Source organism: Dendrobates tinctorius, unplaced genomic scaffold (genome assembly GCF_039654945.1).
Source record: "Dendrobates tinctorius isolate UK_male_01 unplaced genomic scaffold, ASM3965494v1 ptg000051l, whole genome shotgun sequence".
NCBI lineage: Eukaryota > Metazoa > Chordata > Amphibia > Anura > Dendrobatidae > Dendrobates > Dendrobates tinctorius.
Window position 1 is genome coordinate 22,753,460 of NW_027361719.1, and position 25,287 is coordinate 22,778,746.

At 44.6% G+C, this 25,287-nt stretch overlaps 1 protein-coding gene across 2 annotated transcripts in view; it reads left to right on the plus strand.

Moving 5' to 3' along the window:
• MYO1A (myosin IA) overlaps positions 1-25,287 on the plus strand; it is a 124,950-nt gene that overhangs the window by 26,210 nt on the left and 73,453 nt on the right. For both annotated transcript variants that reach the window (XM_073576855.1, XM_073576856.1), the window contains exons 2-6: positions 15,053-15,203; positions 17,879-17,994; positions 19,809-19,903; positions 23,061-23,165; positions 23,619-23,665. In XM_073576855.1, the coding sequence (XP_073432956.1) occupies positions 15,075-15,203; positions 17,879-17,994; positions 19,809-19,903; positions 23,061-23,165; positions 23,619-23,665 (492 nt within the window). In that variant the 5' untranslated portion in view covers positions 15,053-15,074. The remainder of the gene's footprint in view (positions 1-15,052; positions 15,204-17,878; positions 17,995-19,808; positions 19,904-23,060; positions 23,166-23,618; positions 23,666-25,287) is intronic.

Consider the following 25,287-nt stretch of genomic DNA (forward strand, 5'->3'; position numbering starts at 1 on the left):
GCCGTACAACACTGCCTGCAGATGCACCCTGGCATTCTGGCGAGGAAGCGGGAGCAGCTGTTTGCGAGCTGGAGTAAGAGGTGGCCGCTGTGGCTGAAGAGGTGGAAGGTGGGGAACCAGCTGCAGGTGGCGAATCATCTTGGGTGTGATGCTGCCACTCCACAGGGTGCCTCTTCCTGACATGCGTCAACATATTGGTGGTATTAAGGTTGCTGACGTTCTTCCCTCTCCGCACAGTTTGTCGACAAAGCTTGCATCTGACTACTGTAACATCATCTGCAACTTGGTCGAAAAAGGCCCATGCACCATAACTCTTGGGCGCACCCCTTGTGTTCTTTAAAAGAGCCCTGCTCCTAACGGGTGCTGAAGTTGAGGGAGCCGACAACCAATTTTTCCCTCTTCCTCTCCCACGTGGACGGCCACGCTGCACCACACCTGCAAGCTCTTCCTCTGAGTTATCCCCACTTGCTTGCTGCCCCTCAGCATGCCATGATGGGTCAAGGTGGGTCGCCCTCGCACACCCAGGGCAGCGGGGTACTCGGTACCGCGCCGGTGTCAGGCGGGAATGTGTCACAGCAGCAGTGACCCGGTCCGTGGCCCTGGGCACCCAATATCAATGGCGGGGATGTTAATGGTGTTAAAGTTTATATGAATAGTTTGTGACGCCACCCGTGGTGTTTGGCAAGTAAGATGGTAAGCCAACGCTGCATACAGATCCGATGGTGTGGTGCAGCAGAGATGGTATAGCTCCCCACGTTCCGATCTGCTCTCTCTCTCTTATGGAAGGTTAGGTTATCAATCTTATCAGTCTCTTTCTCTGGTCTTTCTCGTGCCAGCAGCCCAGATCACTGGGACCTGCTGCAGCACGTCCCTCAGACACCCATCTTCTCTCTTCTCTCTCCTCCTACCAACTAACTACTAACTTTCACTCTTCCCTCTCTTTTGTATCATCTCTCTCCACCCGCCTCCCAGCACATCTCATGTTACAAAGCAGGGTTCCACGAGGGGTGCTCTGGTGACCCCCAGCATGAAGCTGTTAGGTGGCCCCACTGAACTATCCTGTGTGTGGAATGCAGGTGTGGAGCGTGGTCAGGAGTTCCCACCTTACCTGGATGGTGGGGCACTACACCTTAGGAGAAGGTGCAGTACCTCTGTGGCGACTGAAGCCTCAGTGGCGCCACATACCCCCCCGCTAAACACAGCACGTCCGGGGGCTGTAACACAACAAAAGGTACAATACAGGAACACACAAAAATTTTTAAATGCTGTTCAACAATAGTTATCTAATCTTCCTAATGTAGGAGGCACATTTCTTAAACGTTACAAACAGCTTAACTTCCTATCTTAGTATCAAAAATTTACTTAAGTGCAATTCTCAATTCAAAGTGCTATTATTAAACACATTTTCTTTATTACAGTTTCTATCAATTATTCTCTTTTTCTTTTTCTCTCTCTTCTACTGGACACAAGACACTGACCATCTACTCTTGGCCTGTCACCTGTCACTTTCAATTCTTCAGTCTTTATTCAATTCTCACATTCTATCTAAAAACTTTTCTAATTCTCGGTATCAAACATGCTATCATAAGACACAACATTATCAAATATGTTATCATAAAACATTCAAAATTCTTGTAAGGTGCTGAACACTGCTCCCAGCCGAGATTTCTTGCAGTGTCCCTTGAGGCAGACATCATTCTTCGAAAAGTGTCCATGCAAAAACATTATCCTCGCAAAGAATCTCTTTATATGTAAAACCAAGAAAGGGCACCTAAAGAGGTGCAACTATTTACAATAAAAGTTTTTGGATCAATCAGCGTCTATGATCTCCACAGTTCCATTTGTAGAAACAGGCAACAAAAGTGATACTGGAAAAACATGATAGCAAAAAGGCACAACTGGTGCAACAAAAACCCTCCTGGGTAACGAGATTTAGTAAATGTAAATTTTCTTAGTGGCTACCAGATTCAAAGTAGTCATTGGCAATCCGTAGGTACTCCTCTTCCCACAGTGTCAAGCCAGGGATCTTTGGTTTGGGCTGCTGAACTGGAGGTGTTGCAGGAGCAGCCTAGTTCCTAGGATCAGGTACCTGAGCAGTCTGAGTGGTACCGGTGGATGGAGGGGCATTGACTGGTTTCGATGGCAGGTACCTCTCGACGAACTCTGCAGGGATACGTCGTACATTCAGGGCGTACCACCCCCGGAGTCCTTCATGCCGGGTAAAGGTCACATACTCCCCAGGCTGCAGGTCTCTATCTGGATGCCCTCTCCTCAGATGGAACTCCACATCCCGCCGGTTGAAGAACAGGTCACCAATGCGCTTGGGGTCCGCGATGAATCCAAAACCCCTCTCCTTATTCACATTCAGCACCTGCCCCCATCCGGTTGCATCCCGGGGGCCATGATGACCTGCACGGGCCCTCTCCTTCCGGGCCAGATCCGGGCCCAGCACAGCCTGCTTCCTCTGCTCCCTCTCCCGATATTCCGCTGCCAGCTGCCGAATAGTGTCTCGACATCCTGCCCAACTCTCTTCTTTCTCCCACTCTTCCCAGGACCTGCTCTCACCCACGGCACCAGCATCCCGGTCCCAGACCAGATCCAGGACGACCTGGCCAGCGCTGCGACTGCGGTACATCCCGGGGCCTTCCTAGGTGGAGGAACATCCAACATACCTGGGGCCTCCTGGCAGTGCGGCCTCTGCTCTGGTGCAGGCGGTGATGGAGCGGATGGTGGCTCCGGATCCGCGGGGGCTTCGGTCAGGACCTGCGCAGCCACAACAGGTCCGGGCGGGAGCACGGTCTCAGCTCCCAGGTCCTCCGGTGACTTCTTCGGGCGAGCGGGCCTCAGCTGCATGGACAGCATGGAGGTGAAAATTAACGCTGCCGGGGAACAGTCCGGTGCGGCGGGTACCGATGGAGGGGGTACCGCTGATGTAGGCCCCGCCAGGGCACGCTGCCATCTCAGCCTCTCCAGCGCTTCTCTTCTTAGCTGCAGACGGGTAGTCAGTTCTGTGATCTCATCCAGTAGCTGTCGGCAAATCATGCCAGCTTCAGGATTGGAGCTGTCAGCCATGGCGCCAGGGAGATCCGTTTCCCCGCGCTCCGCAGGCCTCCTTCCCTCACTCTCCAAAATGGCGTTCTGGCGTTCTTCTTCTTGCTCCGCCCTTCTGCTCGCCACTGGCATTCTCTGCCCCTCCTTCCGGGGCGGCATCTTCTTCCCGCGCCTCCATACCAAGGCAGTATATGAACCCCTCGGGAGGTGGGCCATGCATCGGTCACATAGTAATTCAGGCAGGGACGGCCTAAGACTCTTCGCTGTCTTTTCTTAGGACCTCCCATCACTTCACGCCCTTCTTCTCTGCACCAGCGGCCATTTCTAATGTCCATTTTACAGTCTATTAAATTTGGTCTTCTGCACATTTTCAAAAGTTGTAAATCCAAAGCAGACAGAACCCGATGGCATCGGGTCTCGTTATCCTGTTCGTGACGCCAAAATTGGGTCGCCCTCGCACACCCAGGGCAGCGGGGTACTCGGTACTGGGCCGGTGTCAAGGCGGGAATGTGTCACAGCAGCGGTGACCCGGTCCGTGGCCCCGGTCGCCCAATATCAATGGCGGGGATGTTAATGGTGTTAAAGTTTATATGAATAGTTCGTGACGCCACCCGTTGTGTTTGGCAAGAAAGATGGTAAGCCAACGCTGCATACAGATCCGCTGGGACTGATGGTGTGGTGCAGCAGAGATGGTATAGCTCCCCACAGGTGGAGCTGTAGTCCCAGGGCAGTGTAGGTGCAATGGATGAGGAGAGGCGCAGAATGGTATGAAGGTTGGTACCCAGGTGTAGTGGTGCTGGAATAACTGGAGGACACCAGAGTATGCGGTTCCAAAGCTTTACTCAATGTTTGCAGTTCACACAACTGCCTGCCTTCGTACTGTGTTCTCCAGGTCAGGGCTCCAGCCAACCTCCAGGCAGGATAGGATTCTCCCTTCCACACTCCACCAACATGTACCTTACTGAACGACTCCTCCAATGCGCCTTTAGGTGCGAAGCACTCCAGTACTTATTTACCCTGGAATGCCTCTCTCTAGGTGTTCCTAGTCTTTACTTGTATGACAGACAGCTGTAGCCTGCTTCGGGGACTCCACTCTGCGTCCCGGCTCTCTATTCAATTGCTGTTGTGTCCCAAGTCTATGATGGGAGCAAAGCGTTAGCGGCTCACTACTCCTCCGGTGTCTGTTGCCAGACATAAAAATCCAATCAACCTCGGGACCGGGCCCCGGCCTTTGCGCTCTCTGGACTGGAAGGGTTCTCTCTCTTTCTCAACCTGCCTCCCACCGTCCTTCTATTCTCCTTCGTTCCGATCTGTTCTCTCTTTCTTATGGAAGGTTAGGTTATCAATCTTATCAGTCTCTTTCTCTGGTCTTTCTCGTGCCAGCAGCCCAGATCACTGGGACCTGCTGCAGCACGTCCCTCAGACACCCATCTTCTTTCTTCTCTCTCCTCCTACCAACTAACTACTAACTTTCACTCTTCCCTCTCTTTTGTATCATCTCTCTCCACCCGCCTCCCAGCACATCTTGTGTTACGAAGCAGGGTTCCACAAGGGGTGCTCTGCTGACCCCCAGCATGAAGCTGTTAGGTGGCCCCACTGAACTATCCTGTGTGTGGAATGCAGGTGTGGAGCGTGGTCAGGAGTTCCCACCTTACCTGGATGGTGGGGCACTACACCTTAGGAGAAGGTGCAGTACCTCTGTGGCGACTGAAGCCTCAGGGGTGCCACAAAGGACCTCGTCATCCAATACACTTTCGTCAGCAGAAACTGGCAGCTGAGTTTCATCATCATCTGCTGACTGGGGTCTGGTCACTGTGGGCACTGGCCCACCCTCCACTTCTTCCTCAGACGGACACAGTGGTTGCGCATCTGTGCACACTACCTCTTCTTCAGCTGCAGGAATGCTGTTTGGCTGGCACACAGATTCCAAGCCAACAGATTTTGAGAAGAGGATTAAGGTTGGCTCCAGGCCCTCTGAATGTCTGGGCAATTTAGTGGGCGGTGAAGAAGCAGATGGGTGCTGCTTTTCAGTGGCCTGACCCGATGTGGTGGAGAGGTCCTGGGAGGATGCTGCGCTCATTGAGGTGGATTCCTCAGCTGCCATCCAACCAACAACGGTTTCTACTAGATTCTCTCTTATCAGCCTATGGCCCTGCGCTCCTAACAAGCTGCTCATAAATGACTGCTGCCGGGTGAAAGTAGGTGCTGAGTGACTTGGGCCTGTTGCTTGCTCTGGATGTGCACCATGTCTAGCTGCTGATGCACCTCTTCCGCGGCCGCCGCGGGGATGTCCCTTACTCCCTGCCTTCTTCATCTCTATCGATGGATTCAGATCGGCAAGAAAGTAATTATTAGGAATTAGTGTGCTTATTCCTGTAGGACTACAAACAGCTGTAAGAAACACTAATGGCACTGTATGATGATGGTGTGTCTGCTACACTTTATTTGAATCTAGTGTGGCCTACACAAAGAGTAACGTGTGTTTGTGGTATTGGTGTACACGTTACGGTCGGATGTCACAGCGCAGTAAATGACACTGCTGTGATACCAAAAAAAAAGGATTCTCCGGGACTGGGCCAGGTGCTGTGTGGCACCAGCCACAGAGGTTCTTTGGGTCCCTCACAGCACAATCCCTATATAGTGTTTAACTTTTAGGAAAAAATAGGGGAAGGGGATTTAAGGGATGAAAAGAAAAGGCAGTGAGACACACACCACACAGTGCTGCAGCAAGAGGAGCTGCAGCAGCTGCAGTGAATGTGCTCTGCACTGTCTCACTAAGCACCTCACTGAGAGCCTGCACAGCACAAAAAATGAAACTGAGCGGGGTCAGTGAGGAAAAAGACTGCTTCTGTAACACACAGGGGCTGCTACAGTCACTGAAAAACAATTTCTATCGCCTATCGCTTTTAGATCCGAGATCTCTCCCTATCTCCAACAGCAACCTATCCCTATCTGCTTTCACAGTAGAGCGAGGCTAAAATGGCAGGCGCAGCCTTTTATACTGCCTGATCACACCATCCAGCCAGCCAATCGCAGCGCAGCCCCTAGCTAGCACGTTTGGACGCCTCCTACCAAGCTTAGGGGAGTTACACAATGTTGTCAGCAATTCTTCAGCTCCTGATTGGCTCCACGGAGCGCTCAGAGGCTGAAGGATTATGGGATTTCCGATTTCCAATGTGAAAAAAATATCGAAATTCCGATATCGCAAATATCGGGCTGATTTCCGATATTTCAATATCGGAAAGCTCATCCCTAGACACAACACAAGCAGGGATTGCCTTTTTGTTAGTCAATCCCCGCATGAGTTCAGGCTGTCTAACAGTCACAAATTATGCAGCTGCAGGGACTCGAACATAATATACGAGCACGCCCAAGATACTCGGATAACACCGAGTGTGCTCTGATAAGACATTATCCTAGTACATTCGCTGATCACTAGTGGGCTTCACTACTACTACCGTCACACCCTAGCCTCGTCCCCTGTAGCGAAGCTGGCTGGCCCGTTTTTAAAAATGCACAAAGTTGTTCACAAATTTTTAGACGTTTCAAGCAGTTTTATGCCAGAAAACGCCCTGACAAATTTGGGCCCAAATTTACAAATCGCTGGTGCAAGAGTTTTGCTTGCATAGATATATTCAATTTTCAGAAGTGACCAGGTTAGAGACTGTTGGTGCAGACAGAATTATTATGTAGCAGAGCTGAGCAGCTTTTCTTCATGTCAGGATGTTTACGACGTTAACTCATGAGGTTTCCGCATGGCTTTATTTGTTCCATGCTAGGAGTGTGCCTATGACAATTCATTCAGTGCTTTGTATCCTTGTTCCACATCCTTCCTCTCCGGCGTACTGATGTTGTTATTCCGGATGTCATTTGTATGAGCTATATGGTAAATGGACCTGACTGGATATAATTGTGCAATTTCCAGAAATAGTGGTGTGTACATTCATATAATAGAAGAAAACAAGTCCAGAATGACCAAAGGTGGGCACACCAGATGCAGATCTGCAATCTATCTAAAAAAATCCTCACAGTTTATTGTGGTATTGGAGTACCCACCTTCAAGAAAAAAATCACCTCAAATTGTGGTACGTACATAATTAATGAAAATATAACTTTTAATTACCGTAGATAGAATAAAAATATGCAAAAAAAGAGAAAAACAACAATTGCAATAAAAATCCTAGATGGGAAAAATTATTGTCCTTACTTCGTCTCTCGCTCTAGCTCATACCGTACAGCGGAGGATGCCACCCTTGACCTCAAATGTAGAGCAACGATGTTGCTGGCCCAAACTGTCTCTCAAGCAGGAGCGCCCCTGCCCCAAAACCAGGAAGTCATGAGTCCGGGGAGCGGTGACAGCATGCGGTGGGTGCGCACAATGTCATGATTCCCCCCAACTAGTCTCATCCGGATTCCCTTAATTCGGCAAAACGCATACGTGCGGCCACAGGACACCTTCTCAAATCAGGAATATTGGGGAATCACAAGAAGTGCCTGCAGAATTTTGACCCGAGCCTGGACGACTCCTTTAATGACTTGATAATGTGTGCAGATGGCATCAAATTTGAGATTGGAAAAGGGAAGTATAGTCATGACATTCTCACACAGGGATACCATAGTCTCTGGGCCAATAACTTTAAGGACTGATAATGCAACATAGAAGCAAGATATATTAAATCTGGTAGTATTATTTTAAATATGTGATCCTGAAAATATGCTGGTGAAGCATTATAAAATGAAAAAACAGTATCCTCACATCCATCAACGTTCTAGGTTTCATTCTGAACTGAGTGAAACCCTCTAAGAAGTATTGATGATTGTATTTTATTGCCCTTATTACAGAGCAGAGTTCATATTTGCAGTGTCGGTGCAATTCTATGCATGTACCGAGCTTCGTAATAAAATGTCTTGTTGCTATGTGCCAACCATAAACCACTGTTACTGCCTGTAAATTGTGGGTTATAAAAAGAAATTACTGTCAGCATTTGAATAAAAACCCTACTTTCCAGACTATACATATGGTAAGAACAAAATGAAAGCCTGTGCAATAATATTAAAATTTACGGCACTAAGAGTGAATCTATATCTTCTATCTTCAGCTCAGCAGGAATCTGTTAGTAGGACTAACTCTTCTAAGCCGTCTATATGGGCATATAGGTTATAGGATGTTGAATAAAATGATACTTTGATATCTGCAATCCAATGTCTTATTCTAGAAAAATACACGTTTTTCCTAAAAAGTAAATGAGCTGCTCAGGACTATGGGCCGGACACTGATCTGCATGAGACTCTGCCTCTAGAGCTTATTTCATAAGAAAGGGGGAGTTACCAGTGTGAAACATGTAATGACTGACAGTCTGCCTTCCTGATGTCACTACAGAGTTGTGTGTGATTATAAGTAAAACATTACAGCACATCTGAATTTTGTCTCAGCTGCCGGTGTCCTCTTACGGTACTTCAGCTTCCATTTCACAGGCAGCCATTGTGGTGAAAGGCAGTACAGCAGAGCTGAATGGACTATGAGAGTAGAGCTACAATTGCAGAGATGTTTGCAATTAAATAAAGCTCAGCTCTGCTTCACTGTGTTAGTTATAACCACACACGTGAGATTAGGAGAACAATCTGTCAGCCATTACATGTCTCACACTGGTAATGCCCTATTTCACTTAAAATAAGCTCTGGAGGCAGATTCTCAGGGAGATCAGCGTCCAACCCATAGATTTTAACAACTCATTTACATATTAAGAAAAATGTGAATAAGACATCGCAGATATCAAGGTATCATTTTATTAACTTCCCATGACCTACATGCCCATATAGATGGCTTAGTAGGGTTGACCCTGCTGACAGATTCCCTTTAATCCTTTGAATAGTGTGAGGCAGTGAGGGGGATCATATGTGAGGGTCGATATGCAGACGAGTCCTATTAATCCCACTGGAGTGCCAAGTATTCACAACAGGACACCTGTGAGTCACTAGGCAAACTAAAAGTCAGTGTGGACCTGGTCAAGCTATTTGGCCAAGGCAGTGTTCAAGAAAACCAGGTAAGGGCTTTTATTTTTGAAGCTGACTACAGGATGGTAGTGGGGCTGTCAGCTTCCACCAAGCCGGGTCTTACAAGTGGCCCATGGCCACAGATTTCGGTTAAAAACCCTGCAGTATATGGTTTGGGTGTGTCAGTGTTTGTAAGTAGCAGAGCAGCCTGTATGAGGTAACACAAAGCCAAGAGCAGCGAACCCCTGGCGCTCATTTAAAGGGAATCTGTCACCCCATTTTCGGCCTATAAGCTGCAGCAACAGCCATCAGGGGCTTATCTACAGCATTCTGTAATGCTGTAGATAAGCCCCCGATGTAACCTGAAAGATAAGAAAAAAGAGTTAGATTATACTCACCCAGGGGTCCGGTCCTATCCGATGGGTGTCGCGGTCCGGCGCCTCCCATCTTCTAGAGATGATGTCCTCCTCCTTGCTTCTGTCGCAGCTACTGCGCAGGCGTTCTTTATCTGCCCTTTTGAGGGCAGAGTAAAGTACTGCAGTGCGCAGTAGCCGCGACAGAAGCAAGGAGGAGGACGTCATCTCTAGAAGATGGGAGGCGCCGGACCGGACCACGACACCCACCGCCCCCGCCCCTCGGTGAGTATAATATAACTTGTTTTTCTTATCTTTCAGGTTACATCGGGGGCTTATCTACAGCATTACAGAATGCTGTAGATAAGCCCCTGATGGCTGTTGCTGCAGCTTATAAGCCAAAAATGGGGTGACAGATTCCCTTTAATGCTGATCAGCAGTGACCAGTAAAGGGAACATTAAAGCTGTTGGATACAATATTGTATACAATCTTCTAAGGTGTTATATCTGCCTAGACTCCCTCTAGTGGTAGCTGCAAGTAGGCAGCATTCCAGCTATGTCTGCAGAGGTATACTGTAGAGGCTTTGTCATCAAGTCAAAAATGCACAGTTTTTGCTCTTATATTATTCTTGCTGCTCCCCTGGGTATTCTATTTTTTTTCCTACAGTAAATGCACAATATGGTTCCGTTCTAAAGATACAGGTCTCTTTACTTAGTGCTAACTGTCACCATCTTTACCAAGGGGATATGCAGATTAGTTAGAGAAAATGACTACAACTCTAATGTGATGGAGCAGTACTATAAGGGTATGTGCACACGCTGCGGATTGGGGTGTGGATTTGGCAGCGCGGATTTTGTAAAATCCACAGGTAAATCTGCAGGTCAAAAGACCTGCGGTTTTACCTGCGGATTGCTCTGCGGTTTTGCCCTGCGGTTTTTCATCTCCACAATGAAAGAGATGGTAAACCGCAGCGGAATCCACAGAAAGAATGGACATGTCAATTCTTTCTGCGGTTTAGAAACCGCAGGAAAACCACGCGGAAAAATCCGGACCGTCTGCACTGCGGTTTTTAATATCCATAGGATATTATGGTACTGTACACCCAACCAAATCCGCTGCGGATCCGCAGCAGAATCCACAGCATGTGCACACACCCTAAATCTGGAGCACATTGGTATTTTCCATAGTTAGACATATAGATACATCATGTTTTATGACATAAACTTGGCTAACTATGGGTTTTAAGCCTAAATTCTCAGGTGCTGGGTTAGGGGTTTATGTATTATCTAGGTGTAATTAAAGGAGTTTTTCAAATTATTCACAGTTTTGGTTACCATCAGACAGCCCTTTATTAATAGGAACAGGGAGGTGAAGAAATTAAAGAAATGTATACACAACTCCCGAGCTGGCGCTGCTCCTCTAGTCAGCACCGGTCTCCTAGAGTGCACCTCCTGCAGGGGTGTCATGTGAGCGCTGAAGAGACAATATGGGGGACGCAGCCATGAGTGGCGCTGGTCTGGGAGGTGACGATGAATTTTTTAATCTACCTGAGCTTATTAATAAGGAGTTGTCAACTAGTGGAAATCTCCTTTAATTTCCAGTTGAAAAAAGTTACAAGTTTTGGACTTGGCTAATGGAATAAAGACATGGCTCAGCAAGGGAACTCCAAAGAATACACCTCGAATATGGAAAATGCACAGCAAAACAAATGCACAATGAATGCTTGGACGTGACAGGAGTCAACATTTGTAACAGAAATGTACTAAACCGGCTAAATTATATGGGATTTACATATAGGCAAACCTAAATCAGTACTTACACCTAAAGAAGAAATCAAGGTTATATTGAGCGAAAGAGAAGCCATCATGGACCGTGGATCAGAGTGACATTCAGTGATGGATCAGCACCGGCCAAGGAGATGACGACGGTACCCCCATTTATGATATGAGATTTCAAACTTGAAAAAAGTTCACATATTGGAACCGAAACATCACCACAGTGGGCTTATAAATAAGCAATAAATAAATAATCAACTTTTGTGCATACTGGATGGTATGGTAGCTACCAAAGAGGCTTTGCACAGCACCCTAATTTCTTCTTCTTATTTCTCTCTCTCTCTCTCTCTCTCTATATATATATATATATATATATACAGCTCTGGCAAAAATTAAGAGACGATTTCCAAATGTTCAGTTTGTCTGTTTTTTCTCTTTATAGGTATATTTCTGAGTAAAATGTAAATTGTTCTTTTAGTCTATAAGCTGACAACATGTCTCCAAATTTCCAAGCAATAATTTTTTTTTTTTTTTGAAAAGGAGAAATGGTCAAAAATAAAAAAAAACCCAGTGCTTTCAGACCTCAAATAATGCTAAGAAAACAAGTTCATAATCATTTAGAAACAACAATACTAATGTTTTAACTCAGGAAGAGTTCAGAAACCAATATTTTGTGGAATAACCATGATTTTTAAAAAAAGCTTTCATGTGTCTTGACATGCTTGCCACCAGTCTTTCACACTGCTTCTGGTGCAAAAATTTAAGCAGTTCTTCTTTGTTTGATGGCTTGTGACTATCCATTATCCTCTTGATTACATTCCAGAGGTTTTCAATGGGGTTCAGGTCTGGAGAATGGGCTGCCCATGACAGGGTTTTGATGTGGTGGTCTCTTAGTTTTTGCCAGAGCTGTATATACAGTATATAACACTGCTCAAAAAAATAAAAGGAACACTAAAATACCACATCCTAGATATCACTGAATTTAATATTCCAGTTCCAAAGCTTTATTCATTACATGTTGAAAACGTTGAGAACAATTAAACATAAAAATGATCAATCAAAATGAATATCCCATAGAGGTCTGTATTTGGAATGATACTCAAAATTACAGTGGAAAATCAAGTTACAGGCTGATACAACTTCAGTGGAAATGCCTCAAGACAAGGAAATGATGCTCAGCAGTGTATGTGATATGTGACCTCCACATGTATGGTCCTGATGAGGAGTCGGATGTTCTCCTGAGGGATCTCCTCCCAGACGTGGTTTATAGCATCATTCAACTCCTGGACAGTCAGTGGCACAATGTGGCATTGGTAGATGGAATGAGACATGATGTTCCAGATGTTCTTGACAGGATTCTGGTCTGGGGAACAGGCTAACCAGTCCATAACATCAATGCCTTCATCATGCAGGATCTGCTGACACACTTCAGTCACATGAGGCCTAGCATTGTCCTGCATCAGAAGGAACCTAGGGCCAACTGCACCTGCATATGGTCTCACAATGGGTCTGAGGGACTCATCCCAGAATTTATTGGCAGTTAGAGTACCTCTGGCTAGCAAATGGAGGGCTGTGCGGCCCTCCAAAGAAATGCCTCCCCTCACCATTACTGATCCACTGCGAAAACGGTCATGCTGGAGGATGTTGAAGGCAGCAGAACATTCTCCACATTATCTACAGACTCTGTCACATGTGTCAGATGTGCTCAGTGTGAACCTGCTCTGATCTGTGAAGAGCACAGGGCACCAATGTTGAATCTGCCAATTGCCTTGCGCGTTGTTGTGCTATGAGCGCAACACCTACTTGTTGAAGTCGAGCCCTCACACCACCCTCATGGTGTCTGGTTCTGACAGTTTGAGCAGACACATACTGAAGATGTTAGTGGACTGCTTGATGTCCTTTTTGCAGGGCTCTGGCAATGCTCCTCCTGTTGTTCATTGCACAAAGGAGGAGGTAGCGGTCCTGCTCCTGGGATGTTGCCCTTCTGTGGCCCCCTCCATGTCTCCTGGTGTACTGGCCTGTTTCTTGGTATCTGCTCCATGCTCTGGACACTGTGCTGACAGACACAGCTACACTTCTTGTCACAGCTCGCATTAATGTGCCATCCTTTATGAGCTAAATATTCTGACCAACTTCTGTGGATTGTAGACACTGCCTCATGCTACTGTACAGTACCTCTAGGGGTGAGAGCAATGACAAAATGCAAACGTTACCAAAACAACAGCCAAAAAGGATGAGAACAGAGAAATGGTCTGTGGTCACCCCCTGCAGAACCACTCCTTTATGGGGATTATCTTGCTAATTGCCTATCATTTTTACTTGTTCTCTATTCCTTTTGCATAACAGCAGGAGAAATTACTTCACAGTCAGTGTTGCTTCATAACTTAATAGCTTGATTTCACAGAAGTGTGATTGACTTGGAGTTACATTGTGTTGTTTAAGTGTTCCCTTTATTTTTTTGAGCAGTGTATATATTTGTACTTGGAGACACTGTCATACAAATACCAACCAAGAAATGAGTTGTTATGTTTGCATTAATCCTATAAATCAAGATATATCTAAAAAAAATGGCTCCAAAATACGACAAGTGATACATAGTTGCATAGACAAAAAGTGTAAGTAGAATAAGGGAAGGTTGAATCCTCTAAAGATAGATTATTTTCTACAATATTGCAATGACACCAATGGCAGAGGTAGATATATAGAGTAAATTGACTTAGTGCATAAATTAATAATTAATAGAAAATACGTTGACTTATTAATATAAAAATAAAACACTACATGCAAATATCCAATAAAGTGCAAGAGGACATAGAAAGAAAGTCTGAAAGTCTGAAATAAGTGGTTGCAAAGTGCAAAAGGAGTGCTACATATAATATGCTGCCTTCTATGGCATAAATGACTAAGTCTCGCTCATAAGCATATAACGGATGAGCCAGTCCTGTTGCGTCCACATAAAAGACCACACAGGAACAAAAGATATAAAACAGTAACAAATTAAGACTGGAACAAACAATTCACATCGCCTCATGTGTTTGCGCCCGATGAGCGTTTTGCAGTCACTTCATCAGGGGGCTGATCCTTTGCTAGAAAATAAGCTTGGTGATAATGTCACTTTTCATTATGATAATATATCTTTCCACAAGAACAAAGAGTGGTAAAATGTTTCTTTATGAAAGGCATTAAGTCAATGCCAGTCTGGATCTAAGTACCATATACATAGTGGAAATTTGAAAATTAAAAATGTGAAAATTGGTCCACAAAACTCCTCTGACAACCGTTCTTCAAGTAAGTTGGAACCTGCTCAATGTAGAATATTGTTTAACATTAGTGAAGTTCATGTGTTACGGAGTTTAGGTCGTCATATACAGTAATTATGAGGAGGAACATTCAAGTATTTAATTCCAAGGAATTTATTCTGTTGATTTCAGAATTTTCTCCTCTACTTGATATGGATAAATAAGCAAATTACTTTCATTGTTTTCACAATCTGTGTTGAGGAAAAATGTTGTGTCTTTTCACTTTTTCACTTCAGTTTTGGCCATCTCGGTCAAAATAGGCGGGACGGGTGTGCGAAGCCACAACTCGTTTAATTCATGACGAGTTGTGGCATACCGTATGCCAAAAATGTTACTTCTGTCAATTTGAATTGGGCATCCTCAAAGCTCATATCAGGTAGGCCCCTAGTTAAAAAACCTACCCTAATCATGGCCAACCCTTTTCACTAACTATTTATATGAACCTGGAACATCTCTTCAAATTTAATTGACCATCTCGATTTACATTGTAATGTATAGTAAAGCACATGCATTGGCCAATTTTGCACAAAGTTTTGAGTGAAGGGCTTAAATAACATGATATTTCTATTATTTATGCAGATCCCAAACCTTGACCTGAAAGATGGCTTTCGATTCAAAATCCTTCCTGGACGGCATGGTTGGAGTAGGGGACATGATTCTCCTTGATTCTCTCTCTGATGATTCCCTACTCCAGAACCTAAAGGAACGTTTCAAGCATGATGAGATCTATGTAAGTCCAACCATACTTATCCCATTATATATTACCTGCAAAGTGCTTAGCCTCTGTTCACACGCCATTCTGTATATAAGTATTGTATATAGATCAATATTACTTTTATTAGTACTTTTTTGTATGACTATTACTACAATTATTACTTTATTGTTTCATATTCTTTATATGAATATTGTGGGGTGGCGTAGATCACATCCAGTTGTGGCTGCACACGGATCCTAAGCGAAATATAAAAAATACAATTTAATGTCGTTTTTTTGTATTGTACTTGGTCAAAGTAGTAATTGAAATAGATCAATAAACTGTACTTAAGTGTGCAGACTTTATTCTTTCATTTTATAGAAAATCTGCATTATTTATGCACTCTAATTTAACTCTCTGTTTCCAAGAAAATACAAGTAAAACGAGCATAACACATAGGAGTGGATGTGACTGTAGGACATGAGCCGGGGAAGACAGAGGCTAAACCTACTACTTACAAATGTGACCTTGCACCAGGTTCTGCTTACTACGATAAGACAGAAGAAGATAAGGGAAAAGCATGAGCCGAGAGCAAGGCTAGGATAAGTGGAAGATGGCATGTAATCGTATTAATGAAGCCGTCATATTGCCGTGTGATAAGATGCATACCAATAATTATCCATCTTTGGGCATTTATTAGATTAGGCTTTTTTGTGATAAGACATGGCGTGTTTATCATTCATCTGTTTCACCCTCCTCTATCATGGTTGCCTTTGCTTGACGTAGGTATTTTTCAATCATTCTTACATTGTATCGTCACTTTCATACCTTCACTATTGTTGTAGAATTGCCGTATGCGTATCTGTATGTGATAGTGGAGAGTAGCAGCCAGTGTAAGACTGAGAGGCCCACCAGGGAATTGATCTCTTCCCCTGTGGACCAGTCCGAGACTAGTAACAGCATTATTTGCCATTAGGTCCAATTTTGCTTTGTTGCTGTGCATAAAATATAAGTGATTAAAAAGACACTAAGGGTTTCTTTTAGACAGCATGACCTGTGGCACTAAACAACCCCCGATCAGCTACATGCTTGCTGATTGGCTGTTGTTTATTAGGCCATGCTTCCCATGTGCACAGAATGATCTCTAATAGACCTGTAATAGCTTATTCAGTGCTCATAGGCTATTATTCTCCCCAGCACAGGTCGTGTTTACATAATATGATTTGCTAACGTAAATGATAATTTTTAAGCTTGCTAAAAAATTATTTCATCCAGTGAATAAACATTTTTGTTCATTAGGTGATGGGAAGCCTATTTACACTGCCCGATAATCTGAGAATTAACTTTCCTAAAAATACTTGCTCCTGATAATCACATAGTATAAATGCTCCCTTAGTATTAATGCACATGTGATAATATATGGGTCAATGTTTTTCAAATCCTTCTGGGCAGCTGACAGCTCTGTGTCCAATAAAGCTCTGTCTATGGCCTGTTTCACATTTCCGTTTGTTGCCATCAGTCAAAATCCGCCGTTTTGCCAAAAAAATGGATCCGCCATTTTTTTGGGTGGATCCATTTTTTTTCCCATTGACTTGCATTAGCGGAGGATTTTGACGGATGGTCATCCGTTGGATCCGTTTTTTGACGGATCCACCAAAATTTTGGCATCCGCTGACTTGAGTGGACGGACAATTAAACGTTTTTGTCTGCGTCAAAATAGCGGATAGCAACGGATCCGCCGCTATCCGCCATTCGTTATAATGGTCGCCTATGGGCAGCGGATCCGTTGCCAACCGTTAATTGACGGAATCCGGGAACGGATCCGCTTTTTTATACTGAGCATGCCCGGAAGAATATCCTTGCCAGAAATTTAACCCCAAATTCCATTCTGGCGGCAGAAAAATATCCTCTCTCTCTCTCTAAAAATATTCTCTCTCTCTCCCAGACTCGTGTTCCTTTAAATTTCCAGCACAACCTGATAAAGCGGATCCGTCAAAAAAACGGATCCGTTGGCATCTGTTTGTGCAACAACGGAAACGGATCCGTTTTTTCACATTCTGGCGGATTTGGACTGCCGTCAAAAAACAGAAATGTGAAACAGGCCTTAGGAACCATCTATATGGAGCTATCACACTTTGTGAACAATTGAGGCTGGGCATGGTAGTGTAGAGATATGAGCTATGGTTTCGTGGTGATGTTTGACTTTTTCATATCCAATAAATGTTAAATAAATGCCAAAGGCTACCAGATTGCCAATATTTGCCTCTCTTTTCAGTCACATCCCAGCCATCTCCTGACCATTAAGAATGTGTTTTGAGAAGTTGGGGAAATGGGAGACACACAGAATCAAATAGCAGCCAAAAGTTCTGCAGCAGCTGCCTGATGGTATTATGTTAGCGAGGATTATAATCTGTAACCAGTTTCCTGCACCATCAGAGTTCAGGTTATGCTGAATGTTGTCCCTACCCTCTATGGAATGTGGTATGTAAAGAAAAAGAGGCCATTCTTTATAACTATCCCAATCATGCAGCAAACAGAATAGTTGTCATATGTCAGGTAGCACGTCCACCTATTCCACACCCTCCACTCCTCCATATAAGACTATGGCACTACTCAAAAACTAGTGCTGCTTCATCCAATAAACCAGTAACATTTTACAGGATTTATCCTGTTTTATGTATCTGTCTCACATACCCTCTTCTTTATTCCAGACTTACATAGGAAATGTCGTCATATCAGTGAACCCCTACAAGCAACTTTCCATTTACACGCCTGAGAAAGTGGAAGAATACCGAAACTGCAATCTGTACCAGCTGAAGCCACACATGTAGGTGTAATAAAAGGAACCTTTGTATTGATTTGGAAACTTCCATCAATCGATAGTTACCGCATTTATGTATGAAAATCACATACCACAGTAAAGGCATTCACCCAAAGGAGAAGCAAAGTACAAAAATGCAGGCGATCTCAAAGGGCAGGTATCTCAAAGTGCAAGGTGAAAGATATGTAAAATAATAATATAAAACATATATTTATAATAATATAAAACATATAGAAAAAAAGCCACCACAAATACCAAACATTAAGTATAACACTTTATTAGAAAATGATTAAAAAAGTATACAGCAAAAAGGATGATTAGACAATAACAACTACCAATGCAAGTGGAACCGCAAGTAAGAGGTAAAATGAAAGGTAACACAATACCCATGTGAAATAACATATGTTAATATATATCACAGGTAAGTGCCATACTATAGATATGTCCCCCAGTGTTAGGGAACAAAAAGTAACCAGGAAAATCACCAGTGCATGATAAGAAAGCAAGAGGGCAGAGAGACCATTATAAATGATATATAAATACCTCAGAACCTGCAGTGCCACGACCCCTACGCGCGTTTCGGCAAATGTGCCTTCTTCAGGAAAATGGTCTCTGCCTCTTGCTTTCCTTATCATGGTTCCACCTGCGTTGGTAGTTGTTATTGTCTAATCATCCTTTTTGCTGCATACTTTTTAAATAATTTTCTAATAAAGTGTTACACTTTTAATATGTTTGGTTCTTGAGGGGCATTTTTTCTCTATATGTTTTATATTTTATACACATGTGGATTATTGTACAGAAGCCTTGTGTGCTTTCAGCTCTGGGGCAATTTGGAGGACATAAAATAATCACATACGGACTGATTCCTATGAATATGTTTAATGAGGACCCGAGTGATTCCAGGCAGCCTATCTTTAGCAAATGACCCTACTACGCTCAGATTTCATTGTCAGGCCGATCCTATAAATAATATAGAGATATACTAGGAATAAATACTATAGATATATACAATGTAGTGACATGGATAAATATTGTAGATACATTCAATAATTAGATAAGTATTGTGCATAAATAGTGTAAAATAGATAAGTATTGTAGATAGATACTGTAGATACTATACATAGATAAATATTGTAGATAGATACTATATAGATACTGTAGATACAGCAGTCAGATAGACGTGTGCACATCTATAGTACGTGTAGTACAATGACACCACTAGTATAGTGAATATACCGTTGCCGGCCTCTTGGGACCCTTCATTTGTTCTATATATATCCACATGGCAATCATGTAGTAATGGCAAAGGAAAAATGATTCATTAAAGAGAAGGCTGAGATAACATTTAGGGCTATCACAATGAAACGTATCATTGATTTTCTGTATGGGCTAGAGTGAATGATTTTATGATCGATAAAGAGAACCTGTCATGTTGAAAACAGTATCTGATCTGCAGGCAGGATGCTATAGAGCAGAAGCTGAGCAGACTGATGGACATTTCTGTGGGAGAAGTTTCTTTAAAACTTATTTTATCCAATTAAATCCCTGCTGTTTGTATGTACAGGAGTCCAGTGGGCGGTCCTGCTCAGTGATTGACAGTCTTCCCCTGTGTCTGTACATGCAAAGATAGCTGTCAATCACTAGTAGGACCGTCCACAGCCTGCACATAAGATGCTTTTCAGGCTGCTGTATGCTTTTGTTTAGTTCAGCTCACACATCCCATTACACACAGTGGAGTGACTACTGTGTGTCCTGTGCTGTTTTACCAACTTGGTGCTATCGCTATGTCATTATTTTTTATCTGATTCTTTGCCTTTTAGCTTTGCAGTGGCTGATGATGCCTATCAGTCTTTGCGGGATCGTGACAGGGACCAGTGTATCCTAATAACCGGGGAGAGCGGCGCTGGAAAAACTGGTAAATTGACCTAAATGGTAGCCATTATTTATTAAATGGATTTTCCACTACTGGATAACCCCAGTTTAACCAATTCAGGACCCAATTTAAAATAAAACCAGTGGACACCCCCCTCCTGTAGTACTGCCATTCCAGCAATGTCGGTGTTGCTGTTCCCAGAACATGACTTGTCTTGTCATATCACCTACTTGCTGCAGACAATCACTGACCTTTCTTTGGCTGCAGATCATTACTACGCTTTCAAGGAGGACATCAGCTTTGATAAAATAGTAAAGGCTGCAGCTGACGAGGGGCTGCTCATGGGTTACAGCCAGCACATGACGCGATAAATCATGTATCTTTATCAGAGAAATATTCTTCTTTCTCCATTTATAAGCCATTTGTCCTCCTCCCCTGCCCCCTAAAGCAGGGTTCCCCAACTCCAGTCCTCAAGGCCCACAAACAGATCATGTTGTCAGGATTTCCTTTGTATTGCACTGGTGAAGCAATTATCACCTGAGCAATACTAAGGAAATCCTGAAAACATGATCTGTTGGTGGACCTTGAGGACTGGAGTTGGGGAACCCTGCCCTAAAGTCACTATTCACTTTGAAATCCAGCTAAAATCGTTATGGCTTACGACTTATGAAACTGTCAGCTCACTATGGTATAAGATTACAGCTGCCTATTAAAGGGATCTGTCAGGACAGGATGACTGTGCAAACCAAGCACAGGCATTCAGTCCACCCTTGACATGGCCAAACATTTAAGTGCACCTTCCCACCTACTTATTTTGCTCTTCAGCCCCCTCTTCTTTCATTGACAGCTCAGGCTTTATAGAGCCAGAGAAGGGGGAGATAGATGGAAAATATATAGGTGGGAAGATGTACTTAAATGTTTCACTTCACAAAGGATTCACAGAGCGCCTGTACTTGGTTTGAACAGTCATTCAGTGCTGACTAATTACTTTTAAGATACAGCGCAGAGAGAAAGAGAAAGAAAGGAAAACACAAAGCACTTCTGTTGCTTACTAGTAAGTGTTTATCTCACCAGTTCCAGGATTCATTGCTCAAGATTGCTGTATTATGTCATCCATGCTGCTGTCGCTTCTGAACATGTATTACAAGGCGACAGGAGAGCAGGAATCTCTGGGGTCTCTGGGTGCTGTGCTGGTGAGACATCATTGCAGCTAGTAACCACCCACTAGCTCAGAGATATAAAGTAGACATCAAGCCTGCAAAGGTGGAAAACTGCTAGAAATGCAGGATACTAGTCATATAATAGCCAGATATAGTGTTATTCCTCATGAACATGTATATGACAACTTGTTCTGAAAAGTCACCAGAAATGACAGGCAAGTTTAAGAAAGAAGCGTAAGCAGCACTGTGCAAGCAGTCTTCAGTGAAGAGCAAAACTCTTAAACTGCTTGTTTGGTGGAAAATGACTACATTTGCTAAATAATCTGCTTATCTCATCTTATTGATCTCCAACTACGGTACATCAGACATTTATATATATCTAAGTCCTCAAGAGATGAGTTTCTGAGTTGTGATTGCGCCATTAAAACTGTTTTTTTGCAGTCTTCTGTCAGTTTTCAGTGTCACTTAACATTACCTTATGTCAGATCTGCCGCCTCTGTAAGCTCGGCACTTCTACATCTGCACAGATCTGTCCCTCTGAAAGCTCGGCTCTGCTATATCGGTACAGATCTGTCCCTCTGTAAGCTCAGCTCTGCTATATCTGCACAGATCTGTCCCTATGTAAGCTCGGCTCTGCTACATTTGCACAGATCTGCCCCTCTGTAAGCTTGGCTCTGCTACATTTGCACAGATCTGTCCCTCTGTAAGCTCAGCTCTGCTACATCTGCACAGATCTGTCCCTCTGTAAGCTCGGCTCTGCTACATCTGCACGGATCTGTCCCTCTGTAAGCTCGGCTCTGCTACATCTGCACAGATCTGCTGCTTCTGTAAGCTCAGCTCTGCTACATCTGCACAGATCTGCCGCCTCTGTAAGCTCAGCTCTGCTACATCTGTACAGATCTGTCCCTTTGTAAGCTCGGCTCTGCTACATCTGCACGGATCTGTCCCTCTGTAAGCTCGGGTCTGCTACATCTGCACAGATCTGCTGCCTCTGTAAGCTCAGCTCTGCTACATCTGCACAGATCTGTCCCTCTGTAAGCTCAGCTCTGCTACATCTGCACAGATCTGCCGCCTCTGTAAGCTCAGCTCTGCTACATCTGCACAGATCTGTCCATCTGTAAGCTCGGCTCTGCTACATCTGCACGGATCTGTCCCTCTGTAAGCTCGGCTCTGCTACATCTGCACAGATCTGCCCCTCTGTAAGCTCGGGTCTGCTACATCTGCACAGATCTGCCGCCTCTGTAAGCTCAGCTCTGCTACATCTGCACAGATCTGCCGCCTCTGTAAGCTCAGCTCTGCTACATCTGCACAGATCTGTCCCTCTGTAAGCTCGGCTCTGCTACATCTGCACGGATCTGTCCCTCTGTAAGCTCGGCTCTGCTACATCTGCACAGATCTGCCCCTCTGTAAGCTCAGCTCTGCTACATCTGCACAGATCTGCCGCCTCTGTAAGCTCAGCTCTGCTACATCTGCACAGATCTGTCCCTCTGTAAGCTCGGCTCTGCTACATCTGCACGGATCTGTCCCTCTGTAAGCTCGGCTCTGCTACATCTGCACAGATCTGCCCCTCTGTAAGCTCGGGTCTGCTACATCTGCACAGATCTGCCGCCTCTGTAAGCTCAGCTCTGCTACATCTGCACAGATCTGCCGCCTCTGTAAGCTCAGCTCTGCTACATCTGCACTGATCTGCCGCCTCTGTAAGCTCAGCTCTGCTACATCTACACAGATCTGCCGCCTCTGTAAGCTCAGCTCTGCTACATCTGCACAGATCTGCCGCCTCTGTAAGCTCGGCTCTGCTACATCTGCACGGATCTGTCCCTCTGTAAGCTCGGCTCTGCTACATCTGCACAGATCTGTCCCTCTGTAAGCTCAGCTCTGCTACATCTGCACAGATCTGCCGCCTCTGTAAGCTCGGCTCTGCTACATCTGCACAGATCTGCCGCCTCTGTAAGCTCGGCTCTGCTACATCTGCACAGATCTGCCGCCTCTGTTACACCTGCCATCTAATATAAGTGCCTGTGCTTTCTCGCTGTTCTCAGAGGCCAGTAAATTTGTGATGTCATATGTGGCTGCCGTGTGCGGGAAAGGAGCAGAAGTCAATCAAGTGAAGGAGCAGCTCTTACAATCCAATCCTGTCCTGGAGGGTGAGTGGCAGAAGTAATGTTGAAACCAGCCGGTGATCTCTATCAGTCACAGGGGTGCGATATATTCAGTGTTGTGGCTATTATGGATCACTAATGATGGGATGAAGGAACAAATGGATGGACATTTATGATGAAGAGGAAAATATCATTGCATCAAGTCTTCCTATTAAATCATCCCACTCCAGACTATATATATCAGTATTAGGATCAGCACAAGCGTACAGATTATTGCCTTTATTAAATATCATGTACAATATTTCCATTCAGCTAATTTGGAAAATCAGCCTCTCGGGGAGCTCCGCACACTGCATGATCAGAGCTTTGTAGACACTTTGGGGGTCATTTACTGTATTTGTGTAGGAACATTGGGAAACGCTGGCTGGGTGATATTACAACAAAGTTACACAAATGAGGTTCATTTTTTTAACTTCTGCCTTTTTTTTCTCTCTCCAGCTTTTGGAAATGCCAAAACCATTCGAAATGATAACTCCTCCAGATTTGTAAGTTCTTCTGATGATTCCTGCCTATTGACTTAGCACACACATATACAGAGATGTCCATATTATATATTATTACCATATAAATATTTACAAATACAGATATTTTGCTACAATGCAAATTAGGAATTAATTATATCATCCAACATTCTGTGTCGGATACTAGTGAAAATCCTTATGTCCAATCTATTATGGATGTGTAAGGAGGTGACAGAGTCCGTCATGTGTCTCCCCCTTTTTGAACCCTGTTCACATGTATCACGTGCGGCACCTTGTTGTTTAGTAATGTAAATGTAATGTTGCTGTACTGTGTATGTACTGTTTATAGGCTGATGGATAGAATAGAAGATAGCATAGGGAAATATTGGGATTAGATTAGTGGGCACATTAGTGATAGGGAGTCTAAAGGGGGTTTTACACTAAGCAATATCGCTAGCAATATCGCTAAAACGTCACTGGTTTTGTGACGTTATAGCGATATTGCTAGCGATATCGCTATGTGTGATACTTACCAACGACCGGCTCCCCCGCTGCTCATCGCTGGTCGCGCGAGAATGTCCGGCTCCATTTCTCGTCGTCTGCTTCCTGCTGGGCTTCCTGCTGTGACGTCCAGCGACGCGAGGAGGCGGGCGGGAGGACGCAGGATCGCTGTGTGTGAATGGTAAGTATCGTGCGCTGCGTCGCTGCTGCATCGCTGTGAGATCTTTCTGTATGAAAGCTCACTAGCGATCATTTAGCGATGCACCAGCGATCCTGACCGGGTCGGTTCGCTGGTTGGATCGCTGGTGCATCGCTAAATGTAAAAGGGCCTTTAGAGTAGATTTAGCTCGTATAGGGAGGAGTCACAGAGTAGTGCAAGACAGAACAGTGGGATATAGCAAAGGCACTTCCTGGTTAGAGAGCAGAGCCCGGGCAGCCTTGCACAGGGCAAGAGGTGAAGAGCAGATGCAGCAGTGAGTAGAGACAGTCTGACAGTCGTGGAGATAAGGTTCCTTCAGCTAGAAGGGGCCCCAGGCTGAGTGTCGTGCAGGCGGTCACCAGCTTAGACAGAACCATTCTGAAGAAGGATCCGAAGCTTACGGCAGGGACTAGGGGGCAGCTGAAACGGCGAGCCCGTTACCCTGTAACTTGAAGCTGGAACAGGGGAATGGCAGGAAGCTAGTGGGCCTAAAGGCACGGACGGGACAGAGATTGTCCAGGAAAAAGCAGTGATTGCTAGAGCAGGACAGAGATTGTCCATGAAGAGCAGAGATTGCTAGGACGGAACAGAGAATGTCCGGGAAGTGAGGCAGGGATTGCCGGAAGCGAGGCAGGGATTGCCAGGAAGAATAGGTTGTCGGGTAGGCAGGAAACGCTTAAGAAATGTCACCCTGTATACACTGTGCCACATTTGTGATGGATACCCAACTGCTAAGTAAAGTTAAACTGTTGTAAAAGAACCTTGTCTCTGGAATGGTTTGTGGAGCTTGTGGATATGGAGCTGCAGTGACAGAAGCCGAGTGGACTCTGACAGTAAATGTGAGTGTACTGTTTGCAGCAGAAGGGACATTATATTTCATCTGTGGGGCGCCAGGGTGTGGGAACACTACAGCTCGTTGCCACGACTTCCAGCCTGGCCGATTTAC